The 21,950-nt window shown below is 39.5% G+C and overlaps 1 protein-coding gene across 2 annotated transcripts in view; it reads left to right on the top strand.

Moving 5' to 3' along the window:
* ALDH1A2 (aldehyde dehydrogenase 1 family member A2) overlaps positions 1–21,640 on the top strand; it is a gene marked incomplete at its 5' end in the record, with an annotated part of 51,367 nt that extends 29,727 nt beyond the window's left edge. Inside the window, 9 exons of one of the 2 annotated variants that reach the window (XM_082290835.1) lie at positions 465–526; positions 3,228–3,356; positions 3,487–3,600; positions 12,539–12,641; positions 15,100–15,284; positions 15,997–16,161; positions 16,582–16,739; positions 17,536–17,610; positions 21,428–21,640. In XM_082290835.1, coding sequence (XP_082146961.1) covers positions 465–526; positions 3,228–3,356; positions 3,487–3,600; positions 12,539–12,641; positions 15,100–15,284; positions 15,997–16,161; positions 16,582–16,739; positions 17,536–17,610; positions 21,428–21,500 — 1,064 coding nt within the window. In that variant the 3' untranslated portion in view covers positions 21,501–21,640. The remainder of the gene's footprint in view (positions 1–464; positions 527–3,227; positions 3,357–3,486; positions 3,601–12,538; positions 12,642–15,099; positions 15,285–15,996; positions 16,162–16,581; positions 16,740–17,535; positions 17,611–21,427) is intronic. The other variant, XM_082290836.1, reaches the window with a different exon arrangement.
* Between the last annotated feature and the right edge of the window lie 310 nt (positions 21,641–21,950).

Raw genomic sequence — 21,950 nt, 5'->3', positions numbered from 1 at the left:
TCACTTCACACTGCCTGTGTCCTCAATGGCAGATGAGTCCACTGAATATTACTCTATAAGCCCACAGCGGGTTGTAGATACACCTTTATATTGCTGTGTTCCACTCATGCATTTCAGGAAATTGCCTTTGTGACTTTTTCTTCACTTCTCTCACCCTTAAATCAGCTGAGGCTTCCATGCTACTGCAATTTTTTGTGCAGTACAGCTCTTTCCCAAGGAACAAAGCAGGTTACTTTCTGATGGGAAGTCTGATTCCTTTGTTCTACAGAAAGAACAATTAGGTTGCTCCTGAACCTAGGTTTCCCATGCTGGCTCACAAAAAACCACTTCCATGACTTCTTTATTTCTTTTACTGCCATCAAAGGCTGATCCTTAGAGGTTTTTTCTCCCCTTTATTTCAATTTTTTTTTTTTGTTCTGCCAAGTCAAACTGCACTTGAGAGTAACCATGCTCATCTGTTTCAGATGGAGATTATTTTACATTTACAAGACATGAACCCATTGGAGTGTGTGGACAGATCATCCCTGTGAGTATCTCTACTAGTGCTTTCTATTTATTTTCATTTGAACCAGCTCTCTTTAAAGACACATAAAACATGGTCTTCAGCTATGTGTGTTTTCCATTACGAAAAAAGCTGAGCTCATATTGTTGACATATCTTTAACAGCCTCCCTGCAAATGCTTATTTGAACATGCTAATAGGGTTTAGGCTCTGTTATTAGGAGTTAAATTCTCAAGTCATAGAATTCACATGATTAAAACAAGCAAAGCAAAACACAGTGTTAATATGCTGTCAGTGGTTATGGATGTTCACACAACTTATGGAAAATTGATGCTTTGCTGTGGTAGTCTCTTTATTTATTTAGTTTTTACTGTGATTTAACAGGCTCCTCAGTTCCTGGGAGATTGTGATGTATTTTAATTCCATTCTTTCCTGCTATTTCTTTTACAAGGCTGGAGGAGTAAAGGAAACTCCAGGAGACATATCATTGCAATTAACATTGTGTAGCTAATAGAAGACATGAAATGTTTGTTTTATTTGTTGTGAGAGAGAAACACATCATTTCATCAAATCCAATACTCCCCCCTACACCCCAACAGACACCCTCATAATAAAATCTTGCTGAACATTGCATGGGAATTGCACTGAGAGGATAACTTTTTCAGAAGAGCCAGTTAACCAGCTTTGGCAGAAATTTCAGTGGGAGGCTTACATATAGCTATTAAAATATTGCATGGAAGCTTTTTTGTTTGACAAAACACTGGGGGACTGATCAGGCCATTCTCAGAAATTTTTGTTGATGTCGATTTTTTATTTTGTTCATGTTACCACAAAGCCACTAAACAGAAACACGGAGCAATTCTATTACAAGAGGAGCAGCCAGAAAAGATTACTTTAACAATGTTAAGCCCTTTTTCCCTATTTAGATTTGTTGTTATTTCATGTCTTTGTTAAGGGGTGGCTTTTGTGTTTGGCACTCGGCAGAAACCCACAGAAACATGCAATGACTCAGAGAGTCTGTGGCTACAGCCGTCCTGCAAACACCTACGCACTCTCCTAACTTGGTCCTTATGAATGAAAGATTCCACAGCTCTGTCCCCATTTCTCAGCCAGGCACATGGATAAGCATTTACTAAATAACAACCCCAACACCTAACCCCAGTGTTGCTGGACATCTCTTATGCTTGTTTCATTGAGCTTAACTGACAGATCTGCTGAAGAAACTTGGCCACAGGCCAAAAGCAGGATTCATTTAGTTTAGATGTGTAAAACTTTGTTCAGGGTACCCAGCCATCTACGATATATGTTCGTTCTTCCCTCACTTTTGTCCTCCAAAGCCTGAAGATGGCTGTCATATCCATCTATCCTAACACCACTGCTGATCTGTTCTGTATTTCCTCCATGCTACCAGCTCCAGCAGACAGCCCAGGCCACTGCATGTGCTTGGCCATTCCATGAGCAAATACATTATTCAAAAATAAAATTAAACAGCAAGTCTAACACTGAACTCCTCATCCTCTTTCACATCCCAGCTTCCATCAAAACATGTGCTCTTTGGCAGTGCTGTAGCATAAACAGGGCTATATAGTGCCCTATAAAACTGCTGTGAGCTCTCCTTGCAATGCCATTAGAACTGCAGGCTGTTAGCACACTGCTGGCCCTACAGCTCCCCTCCCAGGTTTATGTACTGGAGATGGAATTAAAACATCACTTTGTCTCCGGAGTTTATAAACAACAGAGGGAGTAAAAAATTGGGTGTTCGGTGAAGGAAAGACAGTTGTGTATTTTTTCAAGCTAGCCAGGGGCTAAAGAGATGTCTGTGAGAGTGGCAGCTGATATGCATCAGGCAGCAACACATTCTGGCCAGTGGCTGACTCTGTGACTGATATTTTCTATTCTCCTTCTAAAAGAGACTGTTGTATGCATTTGTGAGAATGATTGTGCAAACACAGTTATTTTATTGCTGTGACATTTTCACTAAAATCAGCAGGACTATCCACTTAACCTGCTAGGACCAGGCCTTTGTGCAAAAGGCTCATTACTTTTATCTTTATCCACAGCATGTTTGTGCATCAAACTAATATAATTCACTACAGCATCTGCTGCAGTTAAATGAAGTTGTAATGAATAACAATACAAAATTTTGTATCAGCAAAGAATTTCTCAACTTTTTTTTTACTGTTCTTTTAACATCTTCCATATAAATTTCTCAGTAGGAAGTCTTCAAAAAAATTAAATGCTTTGACTGACCATTGACATTTATGGACTTTTTATTGTAATTCCTTCAATTAAGGATTATATCATTTTGAGTATAAATTTTATATCTTAAGATGTATTCAGGGATATGAAATTTACATCCAAAAATGAACAAACATCCAAATGTATCAGAAGCAAGAACTATTTTCATGGGGGAATTAAAAGTGCCAATAGCAAAACAGTAAATTAAATAAAAAAATTGTGACTTAAAAAAATCGACAGATAACATAATATTTTCTTAATGGAGATTGCAGGTGGAGGTTGTATTTCTTTGAACAAGAGAGAAAGAACTAAAAAGTCACTGTTGCTGCTTTCTTAATGGCAGTAATTTAAAAAAATCCGTGCTTTGTGCTGGGAAAGATTTATGCTGAGGATCAGCCTGAGAAATAAGTGAGGTATCAGCTTGACATCTTGAAAACAAAACACCACGGCAATATTTTTCCATCTATCAACTTTTTTTTTCCCTACAGTGGAACTTCCCCCTGCTGATGTTTGCATGGAAGATTGCTCCAGCTCTGTGCTGTGGCAATACAGTAGTTATTAAACCAGCAGAACAAACACCACTCAGTGCTCTCTATATGGGTGCCCTCATCAAGGAGGTAAGAATAATTGAGGGGAGTGATGTCTGTCTATCCTTGGAGGGAAGGAAGTACCAGCACATGCCTGGTTTAACATGCTCTATCGGTTTTCATAAGTCATGTTTACCTTTATTCATTCCTATTTTGACAGGCTGGCTTTCCACCAGGAGTTGTCAATATTTTGCCAGGATTTGGTCCAATTGTTGGTGCAGCCATAGCCTCTCATGTTGGCATTGATAAAATTGCTTTCACGGGATCCACTGAGGTAAGAGGATTAACACATTACTGTAAAATGTGAATAAATGCTTCAGCCCTTATACTACATTTCTTACTGTTACTGAGTAAAAGAGCTCCATCTAAATAACAGTGGTCTGTCCTTCCCAGCTAAACTTATGTACCACAGGACTTCCCAAGCACAAATGGCTCCTTTCCTCCAGCCCCTGCTGTGCTCGGCACCTCAGCACAGGAGATATGCCTGGAAAAATATTGCTGGGATTTCCTGTGGGCTTATGAGGATGTGAATCACATGCAAGTAGGCAGAACATCCCGTGTATATCATAGCACACATAAGTGCTGCTTTAACATCCATAATTTGTGTATCCTGCTGCACTTGGGGAAAAGGGAGAGGAAGGGAGCAAATTGTGCAAATATACTTCAACTTTGATGCTGCATTCAAGTATATTGAGGATGAGGAGGAGGCCTAAAAAGGAAAGAATGCAGGGAGAAAAGGAGATTGTCCAAGGTGTCTGTTCCCAAAATGATGGAAAGAAGCTGGCCAGAGGATGAAAGGAGTCAGTTGTCTCCTGGATGCCAAAATGTCTTGCTATGAGACTATGCTGCAGATGTTAGACAGGAGTCTCACTCTGAAGATGAAGGCTGCAGTCTACAGCAAGACTAACCCCCAAAACTCTCATCACATCTTGCTCTCAAATATGTGCCAAGCTGGCTGTTATCAGGGTTGGGGTGGGGATGACAGAGGTACTCCAGACTGAAGTCACAGGAGAAGGGGCCTTATCTCATCGTCTGAAGGCAGACAGAAAGGAATCTCTGTGGGAGTTTCAGGGCTGGTTATATTTAGAGAGTGCTAAACCCAGCCCTTTTCAATTCAAAATCTGACAAACTATTGTATGGAGGGAGCTAAACCCCAGGGATCTAGTCTCTCTTTGATATGTTTGACTCCCACTCGTGGCAGTGGAAGGCTTTATGCATCCCTGCTTTATACAGGGATACTGCTCTTCACAGTGAGGCAATTTGCTTTTTAACTTGTGTTGATAAATTCACTGACCATGCAGCCCTGCTAGATACAATGTGGGTATCTCCCTGGTGGGCTCAAGGATTGCAGAGACCAGCTCAATATTTCAAATGAATCATTCTGGTGGAATTATTCTGTAATTGAGTTTGCAAGTCACACACAAGCCTAAATTACCAGTGAAATGTAGCTGCAGTCGTATGCTTAATTTGCACACACAGTTGTTTTGCAATTACTATCTGCCTGTACATGATTTTTTAATGACAACTTCAGATTCTAATATACACAGGTTACATTCTAAGTCAAGGGCTACATCAGATTTCAGATTATTCCATGGAATTACTCTAGTCATTACATCTCCTGTATCCAATTAAGATTAGCATCCTGGAATATTGAAAATTTTAATATGAGCTGATTACCCCCCATAAATTAAGTTGAAACAATTGTTTTCATAAAGATATGTGGTCTCTGTTTAAGATAAATATTCTATTATACAGGATGTTGCACTGTTTGGAAGAGGAAAAATACAGATGGGTTAGGTTTCAAAGTTGTCTCTTGTAGCCAAAATAAATTTTTATTGTAGTTCCAGACAGCTTTAGTTTTAATAGGCGTTTAAACTCAAAAGCTGTGGGTTTTATACTAACTCAGTACCTACCTTTAAAAGCCTTACTAATAGGAAGTGAAAAGCATTACAGAGATGAAAAAGCAATTCTCTAAGAACCTAAAGCAAGAACAGATGGATCGTTTTAATGCAGAGTTAGTGTAAACTATTCCATATTGTTTCTGATTTCCTGTAACACTGAATTTTTGTAACAGCAAGTCAACATTGTAACATTTTAAACACTACGTTCTGATATGGGCCGGAATATAGTCTCTGATTTCTCCAAAACAGATTTCAATTTCTAGTGGAATAATAATGGAAATATTTTGTCTCTCTGGTACTTGTCTGAAGCATGTCAACTGTACACTCCAGTGATGGGGATTTCTGATAGCCATTAGGTGTATAAACATCATGTATTAACTCCATTCCTCCATTCCATCCATGTCTTAGTTAAGGCAGTTAATGATGGGCAAGGTAATGATAAAACCTGTCAGTACAAACACAAAGATCTTCAAACTGAGATTCTGAAGCACAGGTTTTTCTCAAATTTTCACCATGAGGTTCTTTTATATAAGTTCTTTACCTTTGAAGTATACTTATAGCTACTGAAAACTCCCCATTTGCCTGTAAAAATCACAAAACTGGGCTATTACTATCTTTTTCCTGCAGGATTCTTGAAAGGCAGAAAACAGGCTGCTCCTACTACAAAAAAAAAAAAAAAAAAAAAAAAAAAAAATTGAATGCTAATGTTTTCCAAAATTTGTAGAACCCAATCCATAGAAATATGAGCCAAAAGGCCAAGTTCATGACCTCACCTCAATAAAGCCTGACACAGCCACACCACAGAGCCCTCCAGCCTCGCACCTTATCTTGCAACACGACCAGTAACAGATGCTCACAGAAGAAGAGAGCATGTGTAGAGTGATCCTTTCCTTGCTGCAGCCTCACAACTTCTGACAATCAACTCACAGAGTTCTTGAGCCCAGAGGTGCATGTGGACACTTGTATTCCATGTGCCAATGGCCTTGTCACCCGTGCATTAGTCCAGTACCTCTTGACACTTATGACTGGGACACGTCAAGCCTGTGCCCATGCAGTGACAACACAGAAATTATTTCAATCTTCTGCTTCTGATTTCTAGTTTAGAGCTATCCAGTGTGCACTCTCTTCTCTGGTTTTTAGATTCTCAGGTGCTCTGAATTTTTTTTTAATACTGATTTTTACTTTTCACACACTGCCCCCCAAAATAATATGTTAAAAATCCTGAAGAGCTCTTTTTCTGTGGTACCATTACTGTTTGATTTCACTTCTCTCCCTCTTTCCTGCTGCCCCTCCTTTTATGGGTTAGCTACACACATTGAAGAAAATAGTCTGCCAACTCTTTCATCCCTCAACCTACCTGCTTCTTATGAAACACTCTCATGTGGATCACCTCCTTCTCCCAATCCCGTAGTGCACGGATCTCAAAACTCTTCCCTCCACAGCTCACTAGGAAGGGGAAGGGTTCTGCAAACACCTGGCAGGCTATGGATTTCACTCTGACAACTGTCACACTGAAAGAAATAAAATCATACTGAGTGTGAAAGCCCACCTAAAAACACCGTGTCTCCTTTGATTCCAGTAGCTTTCCTGGCTTCTCTGCTTGCTTCGGTGCACTCTTCAGCAGCCTGTTTGGTATAGGCATTTGAACCAAAATGTTTATTTTTACTGTGTTGGTTTTAGTGAACCAGGACTAATCCATGATCCTCCTTAATTACAGCAATCTCCTCTCAGGCTTCACTGACACTTTTTTCCCTCATCTTCCACAATCAGATGAAATTTAAACTGCCATAACCAAACTTTTTTCCAGCCAATATGACCATGTTAACAGTTGCTCTTATCCTTTTCCTACCTTCCCTTGAAAGTCCATAATCAATTTACATATCTCATTACATCTTACTGAATTTCTCCTTGATCTAAACTGCAGGGTGAAACTCACTGGGACCATGGGAGAGGTACTGTAAAGCTCAGCTGTGTCCCACTATCCCTGTTGTTTACTGTACATGCCTTTTCCTTTTGCACTGCCCCTCTCTGCCTCAGCTTCTTCACTAAGTTCCTTTAAAAAAATTACTAGCAACAATTTAATTAAATAGTATTTTACAATTTCTGAGTTTAAGAACAGATCCAAACTCAGGATGTCTGGCATTCCCATGTGTCTGCTGTTAGGCTCCAAAGCTCAGAAGTACAGCAGACGTTCTACAAGTCTCGTCCCCAGTGAAATAACACTGGGCTTTATGTAATTTCAAGACAAATGCTGATGAGGGGACAATTTTTGCACATACCAGAAAGGCAGAGAGTTTCTTCATATTACCTTCTTATTTGCTAAAAGAACTTTTGCTATGCAAAAAAGGTGACAGGCCTTCAAATATCAGAGAAAAGTAGCCATCAGAAGCAGGTTTACTCTTCATTTGCCTTTATTTCCATTCAAATCTGTGAGCTCAGTTAAGGCTTTGTAAATACAGCCATTCTACCACTGCGAGCTGTCTGCCCAAGCCAGTACCTGTGTGCTCCATCTGAACTGGGACTGTGTGTGAGGATGGTGTATCTGTAAGTTCCTGGTGCACAGGGAACAGTTGAGGGCAGTATGCTCTGGGTTTAAAATTAGAGATGATTATGGAGAGTAAGAAGTTATAAATTTTTTAAAATGCAGATTTAAAGCCCTGCCTGGGATAAAAATTGTATTTTAATTGTTGCAAAAGTTTAATGAGTTCTAATAACTTCTGTTTAAAACCAATTGTGTAACCTCCAAATCAGAGTGGTTTACAGCTCCCTACAGTTAAATGCTCTCAAGATGGGAATTACAGATAGCACACAAAACATTTGAAGTTCTGGCCAACAAGAAATATATCCTAAGTGGCTGGTTTCCACTTTGTTCAAACTATGAGCCATTAAAATGCAGACAGATTTAAGATAGGATTCAGGTCTGTGTTCAGGCAGTTTAGTAGAGTAACCCAAATAAATATCCAACAAATTGTTTTGGATGCCTGTGTAAACAAAATGTCTATAAACAACTGCAATAAACCCCAGCAAAAGAGTCTGCATTTTGCTTGGCAGAATGTTTTCTTTATGCACTTAGATTAACAAACCATGATCTCATCATTAGTCAACAAGATACTAGAGAGACCATCAAAGCAAACTACAGGAGAGTTGAGATTGATTCATGCCAAACAAATGTTTGTAGCTAACAGCTGTATTACCACTGATTCTAATTTACTCAGCAGGATTCTCCTTTCATTTCCGAAGTGAGATGACTGTCCCAATGCATGATGTAGACAGAATGTCTTCCTACTGCACAGGCACTGAGCTGTGTGAGCTCTCCTGGATCACACAATCACTTGCTGGTTTTAGGCTTCATGAAGAATTGCAATCTGGCATTTTCTACTTTAGCAATAAGAATCCTAAAGGTGATTTAACCTGTTTAGAGAAGTCTGTGAGCTAATGGTGTTACACACATGCCCTCTGTAAGGATTTAGGGAGGCTACATTAGCATTCATTCCTGCTTCTGTGGAATCTTTTGGATCATATCTTGGACAGCTTCTGCCTCCTGAATGAGAAGAAGTTGTTACTCTTTTCCTTCTTTTGTGTTTTTGGTAGCATTTAGAAAGCTGTTCCTGGGCAACTGTTCTGCCTCTTTGCTTATGGAAGATGTATGTCAAAAGGAATCACCTTCTTAAACCCAATACAAATAGGATGGTGTATCAGTCCTATCAACGTTAACAAGAGTTTAGCCACAGACTTCCATGGGGCCAGGATCTAACAAATGACCCATTTATAGCTTAGGATTCTCTCCAGGAATTTGTGTTTGGGATTGCCTTTTCACTTGTGCTGCACTATTCAGTATGCTCTTTGCAGGGCTGCTCCTCACACAGGGCATTGCACAGTCGAATAAAGCTGCTCTTCTTTGTGCCAGTATTTCAAATTTACTTGTCCTTGCAAGAGACACACCCTGAACACATCATGAGATTCTAAAATGCTTCTCAGAAAGATTTTGCATATAATCTAGAATTCTTAAAAAATAAGGCAGACTGAGCAACAGCAGCATGGGTTTGAGGGTTTTGCCAAAACACTGACATCCAGTACCACAATAGCTGGAGAGAGAAAACTGTACTTCCAGAAAACACTGAACATTTCTGTTTGGCCACACCATCTCCCCAAAACTTAATCAATCTCTTGTAACTTTAACCACTTACTCTTCTTCAGATATTGTCTTAATATCCCAATAAAGGTATACGGGGTATTGTTTCAAATGCCTAACTAACTGATGATGTGTATCTCTCCTCTGTCAAATTGTGCAGCATTCATGGAATCTTTTAATCTATACATCTCCTTGTGCAGTTCTTCCCTTCACTGTCTTGTCTGTGGCAGTGTTAAGAAAATCACCTGCTGTTCAGCTAGACTGCAGTTCCCCTGCATTCAGGTGTTCTCTGATGACTTACTGTTTATCTGTGAGCAAAGGAAGGTTCAGAGCAAAGGAGAACCCAGACATTCCAAATGACAGAGCTAAAGAGAAAGTACCACAAACCTTGGAGGTTTGCTTTTGACTCCTGAGACTTTCAGTGCTTTAACAGTAACAGGCAAACCCACCTGTATGCTTTAGAAATACAGGTTTCTGTCTGAAAACAGAAAATTAAGAGAACATGAAAGGCAACAAACTTTAAAATTTCTGCATGAGGTATTTAAAATGTGACTGCTTAAGCCTCTTCTTGAAAGAAACATTAAACTTCCATACAGAGAATGCATAAACAACAATTAAATGTTTTAGATCATGATACATTCTCACTGCCCAATGCCACACCATTCACAGTCCAGAAACAGACCCTTCCAGGACTATCCTTCAAATAGCTTTGTTATACAGGGGTGCCTCAAAATCCTTTTTTAATCTTTGATGTTATTGGTCTGCCTAACAAATTGTTTTCTTTGAGATGGACCAAATTACATCTGCCTCACCCTCCATGCAGCTTATAAGGTTATGGTGCTTCACAAACTATCCAGGGATACTCCTGATATCAATCTTGAAGCCTATTCAAAACAAGGATGGGGAGTCAGGGCTTTCTCTGCCAACATTCTTGCTGAATAATCACACAGCTCCATTATCTGTGGGGGAGTCCTCTCTTCCAGCGTTCCCTCTCCAGGCTGTGCTGCCTATTGGGAGCTCAGGGATAGAGCTGAGAGACACCGCGGGAAGCGCGTCCTGAAAGCCCATGCAGATTGCAACACTATCACTTATCCTTTTCATGCTGTCTTTCTCCATAAAGAGAGGGTCAGTCACAAAAGGCCGCCTTTGTCACTAAATAACCGCGGTGCTGGTGCCTTCCCTAAGACTTTTCTCAACTTGTAAGCGCACAGGGCACAATGGGAGCACAGTGAACAAAAATGCTGAGCAGCATGAGCCCCACCATCCTGATGTCTACACTGATCTCTAACAGGAAAGACACAGTGAAGCTTTCTATTAAGTTTTTACTTGGACACTTAACAACTTTCCTGTATTAAAAATACTTCAGACTACGCTTTTCCAAATTAACACCACTGTCTCAAAGCCCTTTGTACTTTAATATTTGCCAGATATACTGTACTTGGACTTGCATACTTGTCAATCACTTGTTTGCATGGAATCCTTTCAAAATCTTTACTTACATGTACAAAAGTGTTTTGACATTAAAGTAGAATGGAAGGAAGAGAGATGAGCTCTGGCTTCCTTGATCTGTCCTGCTCTTTGTGAATTTTTGAGGGGAAATAGCTGGTTGTTGTTCTTTGAAAGAAGGAAGTTCAAGGCAGTGAGGGTGTGAATGGCATTGGCTGGCACTGGCTATAAACACAGCACTCTGGTTTCCAGTGTATATTTTCAGCACAGTTTGAGAGGCTGGAATTTCCAGATGATGTGCTCGATGTATGTGGTGGGGGTGGAAGGCAGAAAGGATCTTTTTTTTTCAGGTTCACTTCTGGCTGTCAGTCAAACATAGCAATAAAATCAGCTCCAATTAAGGGGATATGCAAGGAATTTCATGATAATGTCAACACTCCATTCCATCAATACAGGGGTAAAGAAAAAAAGCTTTTTCTTTTTTTTTTAAAGAAAAAACCTCAGTCACACTCAACTATGGTATCACCAGATAAACAGTTAATCACAAAGGTACATGAAGTGGTTCACAATTCCTTCATTATCCTGTGGGGGTTTTCCTTTGTTTTTTTTTTTCTTTGGGGGCCCTGGTTTCTGTTTCATTTGCTTTCTGATTACTCCAGTGCTGACTTAACTTTCTCTAGCAGACTGCCTTCAGTTCTCTAAGAGGTTCAGCTTCTCATCCATTAACCCCTTGTTGCAGGGAATCTCACTCACATAACCTTAGAAATAGAAAACAGATAGAGAGACCAGAGTACTACATGGAGAAAAAAGCTCAGCTCTGGACTCACTCCCATCTCACTTCACCTCTAACTTTCTGTGTGACATTAAAACATGTCCCAGTTAAAATAAAGCACTTACCTAGGTTCTTAGGCTTCTCAATATTCAATAGGTACTTTTTTAATCCTGTGTTTTAACATGTAGGAGCCTAACTCTACTTGTGATTACTTCCTTAGCTGCAAAATGGACACAGTTACACTGCAATTGTATAAAATTTGATCTATTTTGGATTTGTTGATCCAGGGAGAGGAGAATTTCCAGGGAGCACAGCTGCCCCTCCAACTGTACTGATGTGGAAGCACGTCAAATCTGTAGCTGTCAGATTGCTACTCCATTTAATCTACTCTCATGTTCATTGGTGAGATCTGCAATTTGTGGCTGCTCCAGATGACCCCACAATCTACAAAGACATTTTGGAGGTGATTTTGACCTCCTCAACCCATATTAAGATTATCTGTAGTGCAGCTGCGGGTCAGGTGTGGGATGATGCTTTTGTAACTTCTTGCCCTACTTGCTATTCTGCTCTGTTCTGTTAATCCTGCAGAGGAGGAGGATGATTTCATCAGAATTTGACATATTAAGCCTTGTGAACATGTCAGTGGTTTGGATGGAAGTAATTCTAGTTACATCCCTTTCAAATTTCTAATTCAGCCCTCCTAAAATGCCCTAAAAGAAAGCCCCAAGCCATTTTAACATAGCTACATATGGGTGAATGGTACACAAACTTTGTGCTGTGCCTTATCCCCTCTCAATTTCTAGGGGAAAAAAATGGAAAGCTGTCCACTACTGATGAGAATATGTTTGGAACGAAGAACCTGCTGGATTATTTAAAGCTCTGCTCTACTGATAGCCAACGCTGGCTGTTAAAATGAACTGTATGACTACATTCCCTGTAAAATGTCTCCATTTCCTTTCAGGTTGGGAAGCTGATCCAAGAAGCAGCTGGAAGGAGTAATTTGAAGAGAGTCACACTGGAGCTGGGTGGGAAAAGCCCAAACATTATTTTCGCAGATGCTGATTGTAAGTCAGCACTTCCATATTTTTCTTAAAAACATGTTTGCATGATGTCTTTTTCCTTTTTTTTTTTTTAACTAATTTTATCTTTCATACAAAGTGAAGTGAAGCAATACAGCTGTATCTAATGGCACTTTTCAATCTTACAGAAGCAACCTAAGGTGTGATATCTTTTATAAAAATACAACGTTTGAACCCACAGATTCATAGTCAACAAGGAAGCAGAAAAAAGGTTATAACCAAGCATACAGACATGGCATTTTTCACAGTCATAGTCCCACACACATTTGCCATCCTGTGCTCTGCAGCAAGGTGATTTAGTGCTTTAAATCCGGAAATTCTGTGATTTTTTTGTTTCACAGCAATTATAAAAAGGGAGGGCTTTTATGTACACTTGACTTGCTAATCTAATCAGTGCAGTATTCCTTTGTTAAATAGCTATAAAGGGAGATTATTCAATTTTTAAAATTTTCACAACTGAAGAATTGTGTATTGAAATATGCTCACTGCCACTGTTAGCAGGGAGTTGAAAATTTTGGCAGATGTATGATGTTGTGCAGCTGAGATTTTTGGCACCTGAGAAGGTACAGGACAGCTGTTTAGGATAGGATATAAACACAAACTGGAAGTTTCTGCTTAAATGATCAGCAATTAAACAGTTAAAATGTTGATATCTAAATTGTCAGCAGGAGGTTTTGAAGTTAACACCCCGTTAAGATGAATGAGATGGTTCACACCTTGCTCTGAGCTCTTGTTTCAGGCTGTATGCAGGCACATTGTACTCAATGCCTTTTCTGAGAACTTTGCAACCCCAATAAATAGACACATAAGGATTTGGTCTTCTAATTTAAAAGGGGGAAGTGAATAGAATGGTTTTGAATAGCATGAATTACAAGAGATGGTTACAATCCTGTATCCATTTTCAAAACTTATCAATATCTGAAAAACTAGGGAAAGCTTGACAACTTCCAGCAGCTTTTCTACGTAGAAATGCTTTACCAAGTCGAGGATTGAAATTTCAGTCACAGTCATCCTGGTAAGCTAAAAAAGCTCTTGTCAGCTGGAGCCAGACACAGATATTACAGTCTTCTACCTCAGTTACTCATCTCCACCTCCCACTAGATATCACCACACCTCAAATGTCCCTCACCTACTAACTCCGACTTGATCACCTAAACATTTCTAGCAGAGTGACACGTGCCAGGGGCAGGTCTGTATTATGACCTTCCGCGGGGGAAGGACAACTGCTCTCTGGTCTTCCCACAATTACAACCTCCAGCACTTGGCCTAAGATGAAGACTTCAAAGCTCTGATTATTTAAAAACAGCAATTGGCTCACCATTCCAAAGGAGCTGTTTGTTCTGCTTGAGGAACACTGTGTGCCAAAAGTTAGCAGAAAGCATGATAAAGCTGTTGAAGGTTTAGTGCACCAAAAAACCAGAGAAGAATGGTTAGAGCCCCTCATGGTGAAAAACTCTTAACAATAGAGGAAGAAACATTAGTTAATCACAGCTATCCACTAGTGCTTTCAATCTCCATGGAGCTGCCAGGGAAAATTTGAATGTGGTCCAGGGAACACCCCATATAATTTTTCTAAAGACCACACTGAGGGCAGAAAAGGACATTTCTTTTAGACACAGTTGTCTAGAATGTGCTGAAAGTAAAGCACTGTTGCTTTGTTTAGTCCATAAAAGATTATATTTTAAGCAATGTTCCAAAGTGCTACAGCTGGTAACAGAGGTATTACAGTGCTGCAGGGCATCACTGTTTAGGGATGAATTCATTATTCTTGTCTAGTCAGTTATTACACCCAATGTAAGAATGTGGCCTTGAATGTCTAAATATTACTGGATCCTCTCTCCTGCTTGGACAGAATGTGTTAGTTGTACCTCCAAGGAAGTCAGAGTAGAAATCAAGGGTTTATAATATAGGTCTATAACAGACCTATAATTTTAAAGCCTTACCCAGTCATCTGCATGGACCAACAGGAAGCTTCCATGTTGCAGGAAAAGAATCTGGCTTTTGGGGAAGGACAGGTATTGCCACTATCAAAGTAAAATTCTCCCAAGTATTTGGTTTGCTGCAATTCTCATACATGAAGTATTAAACCCAGCTTGGGATCACAGACAAATTTTCCCCTCCTATAAAGATCCAGTCAGATGTCTTTATGTGGGGCACATCCTGCTTCCCTTAAGAGTTTTACTTGGTGAATGACATGTTGCTGGATATAAGACACTGGTGAAGTTGTTCTTGCATACCCTACACCTATTGACTGCTAAAGCACTGTCTTAAGGGAAACCATCCTCATTTATGACCTGACACAACTATAGGATGTTTTGATTTAGTTTTATTTAACCAAATCCTGCTTCTGAAGATTCATGAATGTGTAATACACACAACACTGGTGCAAAGGCAGATTTGCCTACGGTGTTCCAGTGCAACAGGCGCTGTCTTGGTTTTTCAGTGGACTATGCTGTGGAACAAGCTCACCAAGGGGTCTTCTTCAATCAAGGTCAATGCTGTACTGCAGGCTCACGGATTTATGTGGAAGAATCAATCTATGAAGAGTTTGTTAGAAGAAGTGTAGAACGTGCAAAAAGGAGAGTTGTGGGAAGTCCTTTTGACCCAACTACAGAACAAGGTCCACAGGTAAAGGAGTAGGACTTCGGCTCTACAGCCCAGGAGGTGCCTGGAGTCGTTTGAACTCCACTAAGGCAGAGGTCAGTCAGTGCACCCTCGCTCAGGGTCCAGGGTAGCTGACACAATACATGTTTTCAAGATTAGAATTCTAAAGGAGTAAATAATCTGTACAGCTGTGACATGTTAAATAAAAAAATCTCAATGTTTGCCTCCCAGTTTTAAGAGCAAGACTTGGATCTTCAGCCCCCAAAATACAGCTGTAAGCTGCGAGAAGCTCTCAAAAGTCTCTGTGAGCACTTACTTTCAAGAACTGTCTACAACCATGACTATGCTTGGAGATCCAGGAACTCTAGGCAAAAGATGGGCATAATCAGAAATAAGTCTTTAGAAAATGTTCCTGCCACTAATAACCAGCTGGGCTTATAACATTTTCAGGAAGTTAACCAGGGACAAAAATTAATGATCTCCTTTTTTTGTGCTTATAAACTAGATTGTTCAGCAAGTGTGTTAAGCCACAAACATAAGGTGACATATCCTTAAGAAGTCTGAGCCTAAGGTTACAACCAGCACCTGCTTGTAGAACTTTGGCATCTGCAGCTCAAAGAGCAGTGAATGGAAGCAGGAACCAACTCACTGGAACATGACTTGCCTAAAAACACCCATTTGGACTATATGGTCAAGTACATGGTCTGCACATCAAACAGCTTCTTCTCTCTTTCAGATTGATAAAAAACAATACAACAAGATCTTGGAACTGATTCAAAGTGGCATTACTGAAGGAGCAAAACTTGAATGTGGGGGAAAAGGGCTGGGAAGAAAGGGATTCTTCATTGAACCTACGGTGTTTTCCAATGTAACAGATGACATGCGGATTGCCAAGGAAGAGGTATTCACACATGTGGGCAAGATCCTTTTAGAATGTCCTAAATTTTACTTTTTTCTTTTGTTTAATTCCTAAGACAAAAGTTTCAGAGTGAAAATTACCACTATATTAAAAAAACTAAATCTTTTCAGAACTCCTTATGCACACAGCAAGTAACATCAGTTGGGTAATGAAGCTCATTGACTGTAAGGTCTCAGACATCAAAGAGGAGACAGAGATAGAATGGACGAGGTTCCACTGAGAACTGCTTTGGGAATCATGCAGTTTTACAGACAGATATTATCACTATTTATCACTAAATTTTGCTGGGGAAAATTTTAAAGAGTATAATTAGGAGAGAGAAGATAATTTAAAAAGCAGAATAAAACATTAATAACATGCCTCTGAGGGGGCTGGTTTATTAATTATTAATCTTTGTTGCAGATTTTTGGGCCTGTTCAAGAAATACTGAGATTTAAAACCATGGATGAAGTTATAGAGAGAGCCAACAATTCTGATTTTGGCCTGGTAGCTGCTGTATTTACAAACGACATAAACAAGGCCCTGACAGTCTCTTCAGCAATGCAGGCTGGGACAGTGTGGTAAGCAGAAGTTATCCCACTCCCACTCTTGAAGATAAAAAGAGTTTGACTCGCTATCGTCATTTCACTTCAGTTTTGCACCCTTTGTTAAGACTATTTATGCAGCCCATCCTTCATGGTGGATCACTAGCCAAGCCATGGAACAGCAGTGGGGAGGTGCTGTGGCTGCTCACTGCTGGGGAATGCTGGTGCAGCTGGAAAGCACCTTGCTTCCCAGGAGCACGGCAGCCACTGCTGAGTGGCTTTGCTGAAAACAAACAGGATAAACGATCCTTTCTGGTGAGCACAGGAATCCTGGGAGGAGTCTGCTAAAGGCACAAAGAATTGTGTACTTTCTACAGCATTAAGGAACTGAGGGGACACCTCCTCTCCAGTCTTTAGGAATAGATAATGCCAACTCTAGAGTTTAGTAGCTTGCAATTTAGTATGTTAAACCTAGGTAAACTAAGGATCTGCAAGACATTAGGGAGAAAAAGGGAAAATTCAAATCTAACAGCTCTTTGTTAAAAACTGGCACTGAGGTTTGGCAGCAGATTAAGAGTTCATTACTGAAGCTGTGTCCAAGGGTATGGTGCTCGCCTTTGGCCCTCACAGGTCAAATCCAATTCTCCTTAGGAGTAAGAAGCAGAATGTTGTTTTTGTAGCATAAATCCTTCATTTCTTTTCAACATGAAACAAGTGTGTTATTACTAAGAGGTATAGAGTGTCTGTAGCTCCACAAGTTTTAGCCTCTCTCTGAGTTATCCAAAGGTCTCTCTGGCAGTGCAGCTGGACTTAATGCCTCTTCCTGTTACAGGATAAATTGCTACAATGCCTTAAATGCCCAAAGTCCTTTTGGAGGATTCAAAATGTCTGGCAATGGGAGAGAGATGTAAGTATTACACTGCTGTTTTCTAAATGGTTTTCAGCTCTACAACTTAATAAACAATAGTGAATCCTTCCATGCAAATTAAGATCCAGAAATATTCCAGCCTGAGACTCAGGGCATAATATAAGGTGACCTTTAATCACTGTCAATTCTAAATGCAATTGATTTGCATGGTAAGACCACTTTTTTTCTTTTTCTTTATTTCTTCTTCTTCTTTTTTTTTTTTTTTTAACATTGCAAACTAACTTACTGGAATTCTCTTCTTATCCTGAAAGGAACTGAAAATTTCTGAGTATTTTTCTGAACTTGTAACCTGTGTTTTCTGGCAGGTTTTTTTAGCCATATTAACCATCACTTTTCAGAAAGACACTCTCTTTGGTGCTGCTGAGTGCTTGCTGACTGGTTTGGTGTAATTGTTTTAGAGTTGTTTTGCCAAAACTCTCTTGCTAGTTTTTCCTTTCCTTTCTTCAGTTTTCACTATATTTATAAATATAGGTGCATTTGAATTTTATAAAAAAATTACCAGCTTGCAGATTTTTAAATAATATTACATTCAATCAGGCCTAGAGAAGGAAACAAATGTGTTTACGTCCCTTTGAAAACAAATCACTTGCCACTATAAAGCTTTCTGTCTTTCTTATTCCATTTATCACTAAGTGCCAAATATTTTGAAATGGAGCTCCACGCTCAAATACTGTCCCATGTACCTAATTTAAAGTCTGACCAGTTTCTCATTCTCATTACAATCACAAAGACGCTTAGCAATTGCATCAGCCCCAGATTGGTTACATACCAAGGATTCAATTAATTTCTGTGCAGGAGGCATGTGTACCAGATATGTCTCACCTAAGCTTTCAAAATAGCTTATGGCTAATGGCAAACTCAGCAGTAAAACTAAAGTAAGGTCAAACTCTTTAAAACTTTAAATATGTTGAAGTATACAACTTGATCTATAAAATAAGCTCTATGTAGTCTGAAGTATTTTCCCTCGTTAAGGAGTGCTTTGAATAACACATTCATACTATTCACATTCATGAGTTATGAGGTGATCTCACACTGGCATAAATGTGTCAGGTCATCTAACTCTTATCATTGTGAAAATATTCTGAAACTACTAAGCTCATAGAGCACATGAGTAACTTGACACCCAGGGGTGACCCCACTGACTCCAGAGAGGTTAAACTGTGCAAGCAAAATATTCACATATCGATGTTGTAGAGTTCTTGAAAGTGGGGGGAAACCCAGGCAGCACCCCAGCTCTCGTGGAAAACTCTGTGGTAATTGCACACTTGATTCCCACTACAGCTTTGAAAGTATTCATCATAAACAATAAAAGTTTGGAATGGCAATAATCTCCATCTCACAAAGATGCCTGAAAATCTACCTATGAGTAATTATTCTACTCCTTTCAGAACCTCTTTGATCAGATATCACCTTCTAATTTACCTCCTCCACCTTGCATTAGTACCACCATACTTTTTATTAAAATGCCAGTTTCCTAGATTCTTGTTTTTAAGGGATACATTTTACAGCATAAATAATGTTGAGTTGGGCAGTTAAAGAAAAAAAAGTGTCTATACAAAAGTGTGTCATTGCTAAGGTGACACTGTGTTGCAGCCAGATCATAACTGGGCCACTGTGCTGCCTGTGCCAGCACTGCATTATCTGGGACTTGTTTTGGTCCTGCATTTAAATTCACAGTTTTTCATCACACATGGGCAGAAAATCAACACGAAGTTGAGATCTGTTATTTTACACTCCCACAAAATGTAGCAGAGTATGTGCATCCTGGTAGAGAACCAAAACTCATGTACACAATACAGGTGTTTTATGTTTGCATTAAGACTACTTAAAATATTCTTGTATTCTTGAAGGGGTCTAAAAGACATGGGTTTGGATTTCTTTCATTCATGTTTCTTTAAAGCTTCTTATCACTACCTGGGAGATGTAAAATTTAACTCCTGTAACTAAAAATTGCATGATTCACCCCAGATAGCCACATGTGGCCATTTTGCATTTGACTTGCAAAAATGTGTCCAATGGGTGTCTGGAGCTACACAGCAGCCCTGCTGAATCCAGAAACTTCCACACAGACGCTTATTAGCATTAGTTTCTGGGCTCCAGGCAGCTCCTGGTGACAGCTTCCACTGAGCCCTAAGGAAATGCTTCTGATAAATAGCTGAAGTTTTTGGTCATTCTTTGGAGACAAATCCACCACTTTCTACTGAAAGCTGGGGGTGGCGTGGTACAGATCAACAGGAATCTTTCACATGTAAAAAAGTCTTCACTAATATTTGCTTGCAGGTACTTAGACTCTGGTAAATCTTAAAAATGCCTACTGAATCACCAGTCTGATGTATCCCTTAAATACTAACCAGTATATCACATACAAGGCTTACCAAGCCAACAGGCACATCAGCTTTCAAAACTGCAGATGAAGTAACATGGGCTCGTACTTCTGCTCAAATGAATTAACTTTCCAAGGAAGGTTACAGCAGTTTCACCCCAATGTTACATTTTGTGTAAAATTCGAAGTGTAGCAGTAAATACAAAATCAGTTATGCAACACCGGAGGCCTCCAGAGGGGTTTAATTGCCTTGAACAGTGGCCTCTCACTCCATTGTGAAACACGTATTAGAAGGAGGCTCTGAGGAATTCCTCTGAAATACTCTTTATGGTTCACTTGGCATTAAGTCCTGCACAGGAGAATCCAGAGGGGAGGCAGTATCAAATAGTAAACATGTTAACATCTTATCCATGCCAGCATGTTCTAAATTTTAATATAAGTAATAAAGCAATACTGTGTGTGTTTTAGAGGTGGGGATAAAAATTCAACCAAGAAACAAATATCTGGAAGAGTTTCTGCAAAAAAATCCTCATTAAGTTAATATGGAAAAGATACTCTACTTCCAGACTTGGACTGCACCTGTTCTGAGGTGGGGACAGTGTTTGCTTTACATACACAGCATCTAGAAGACATATTATAACTTAACTAATGACATAAAGAGACTTCATTACTCAAAATAGGCACGGGAAGATGGAAATATCTGTACTTCAGAGAAGACAAGCATTAAGTCCCAAGAAGCCATGCAACATCCACTCTAAACCTCAGCAGAGTGGCCAAAGAGATGAGCCAGGCTACAGATGACTAAACCAAAGTGTTAACAGCATTCAAAACCACCCACTTCTTAAGCATAATCTATCCAAAGCAGAACATGTGCCCCTCAGAGCCATGTGTCAGATGACCGGGACCTAGTAAGTGCCTGGTTTCTAGCAGTATGGAGGATCTTATATAAGGTCCTGTGCCAGGACAAAATTAGGAATTCTACAGGGAGTCGTTGAAGGGAATCTGAGCAAACTGAACCCTCTTCCACATTATTTGCAAATGGTGATTTCTACTTCTGGATATTTTCTTAGGGAGAAAAGATCAGCAGGTTAGGAGTCAATTTGATCTTTACCCACAGTTGTGAGTAGTTCATTTCTCATTGTACTCAGTGTGGACCTTCCCTTTCTCGATTGCAAATATAAGCAGTAATTTCACTGGGGTAAGTGGGGTAGGTCTTGGTGTTTGGACATTTTCAAGGTCTAGAAAGGACAGAGGACATCAATTCACTCCCAAAAGCTCCATCAGCACATAGTGAGTATTTCTGGGTTTAATGTTCTGTATCTCCTTATCAAATTCTGGAGCCATCCATTGTTCTTTTGACTAAACTGAACTGCAATTTAGGGTTATATCTTAACTTTATCAAGAAATCACTTAGCAGATTTTTGCTTGATAAACAATACCTGGTATAAACTGATGCTGCAATTTGTTTTTTAGGGGTGAATGTGGATTGAGAGAATATTCTGAAGTTAAAACTGTGACAATAAAGATCCCTCAGAAGAACTCCTAAAATGACAAAGGACCGTGTTGTGCAGAAGAGCACATGATGCCACTTTCTCTATTCCTTATGGAGACCAGCACTCAGGAATAAAAAGTGTTACGCAATATATATTTAAGAAATTAAGTTGCAACAAATATACTGGGCACATAACTGCGTACGTAATGCAAACCAACTCTGCATGTTTTCATAAAACTCTTCTGAGAATCATTACGTCTTTATAAAACAAATCATAACGAGATAAAATTGCTACTGGGCATCATTTAATAACGGTTCCAGCTATAAAACTGTTAAATGCAAGTGCATGCACATACACATTTATCTCTTCTTTAAATAAACAAAATAAGTCTTACTGCTTTCAGGTTGCCTTCTCAAACAGACCTGCATTGTACTGACATTGTCATTTCAATCAGGGCTCTACAAGCCAGATTTTACCCAAAACACTAGTAATGAACAACACAA

Source organism: Coloeus monedula (assembly GCF_965178545.1).
Source record: "Coloeus monedula genome assembly, chromosome: 14".
Lineage (NCBI taxonomy): Eukaryota > Metazoa > Chordata > Aves > Passeriformes > Corvidae > Coloeus > Coloeus monedula.
Note: the sequence above shows the minus strand (reverse complement) of the source record. Positions and strands in the feature narration are given on the sequence as shown.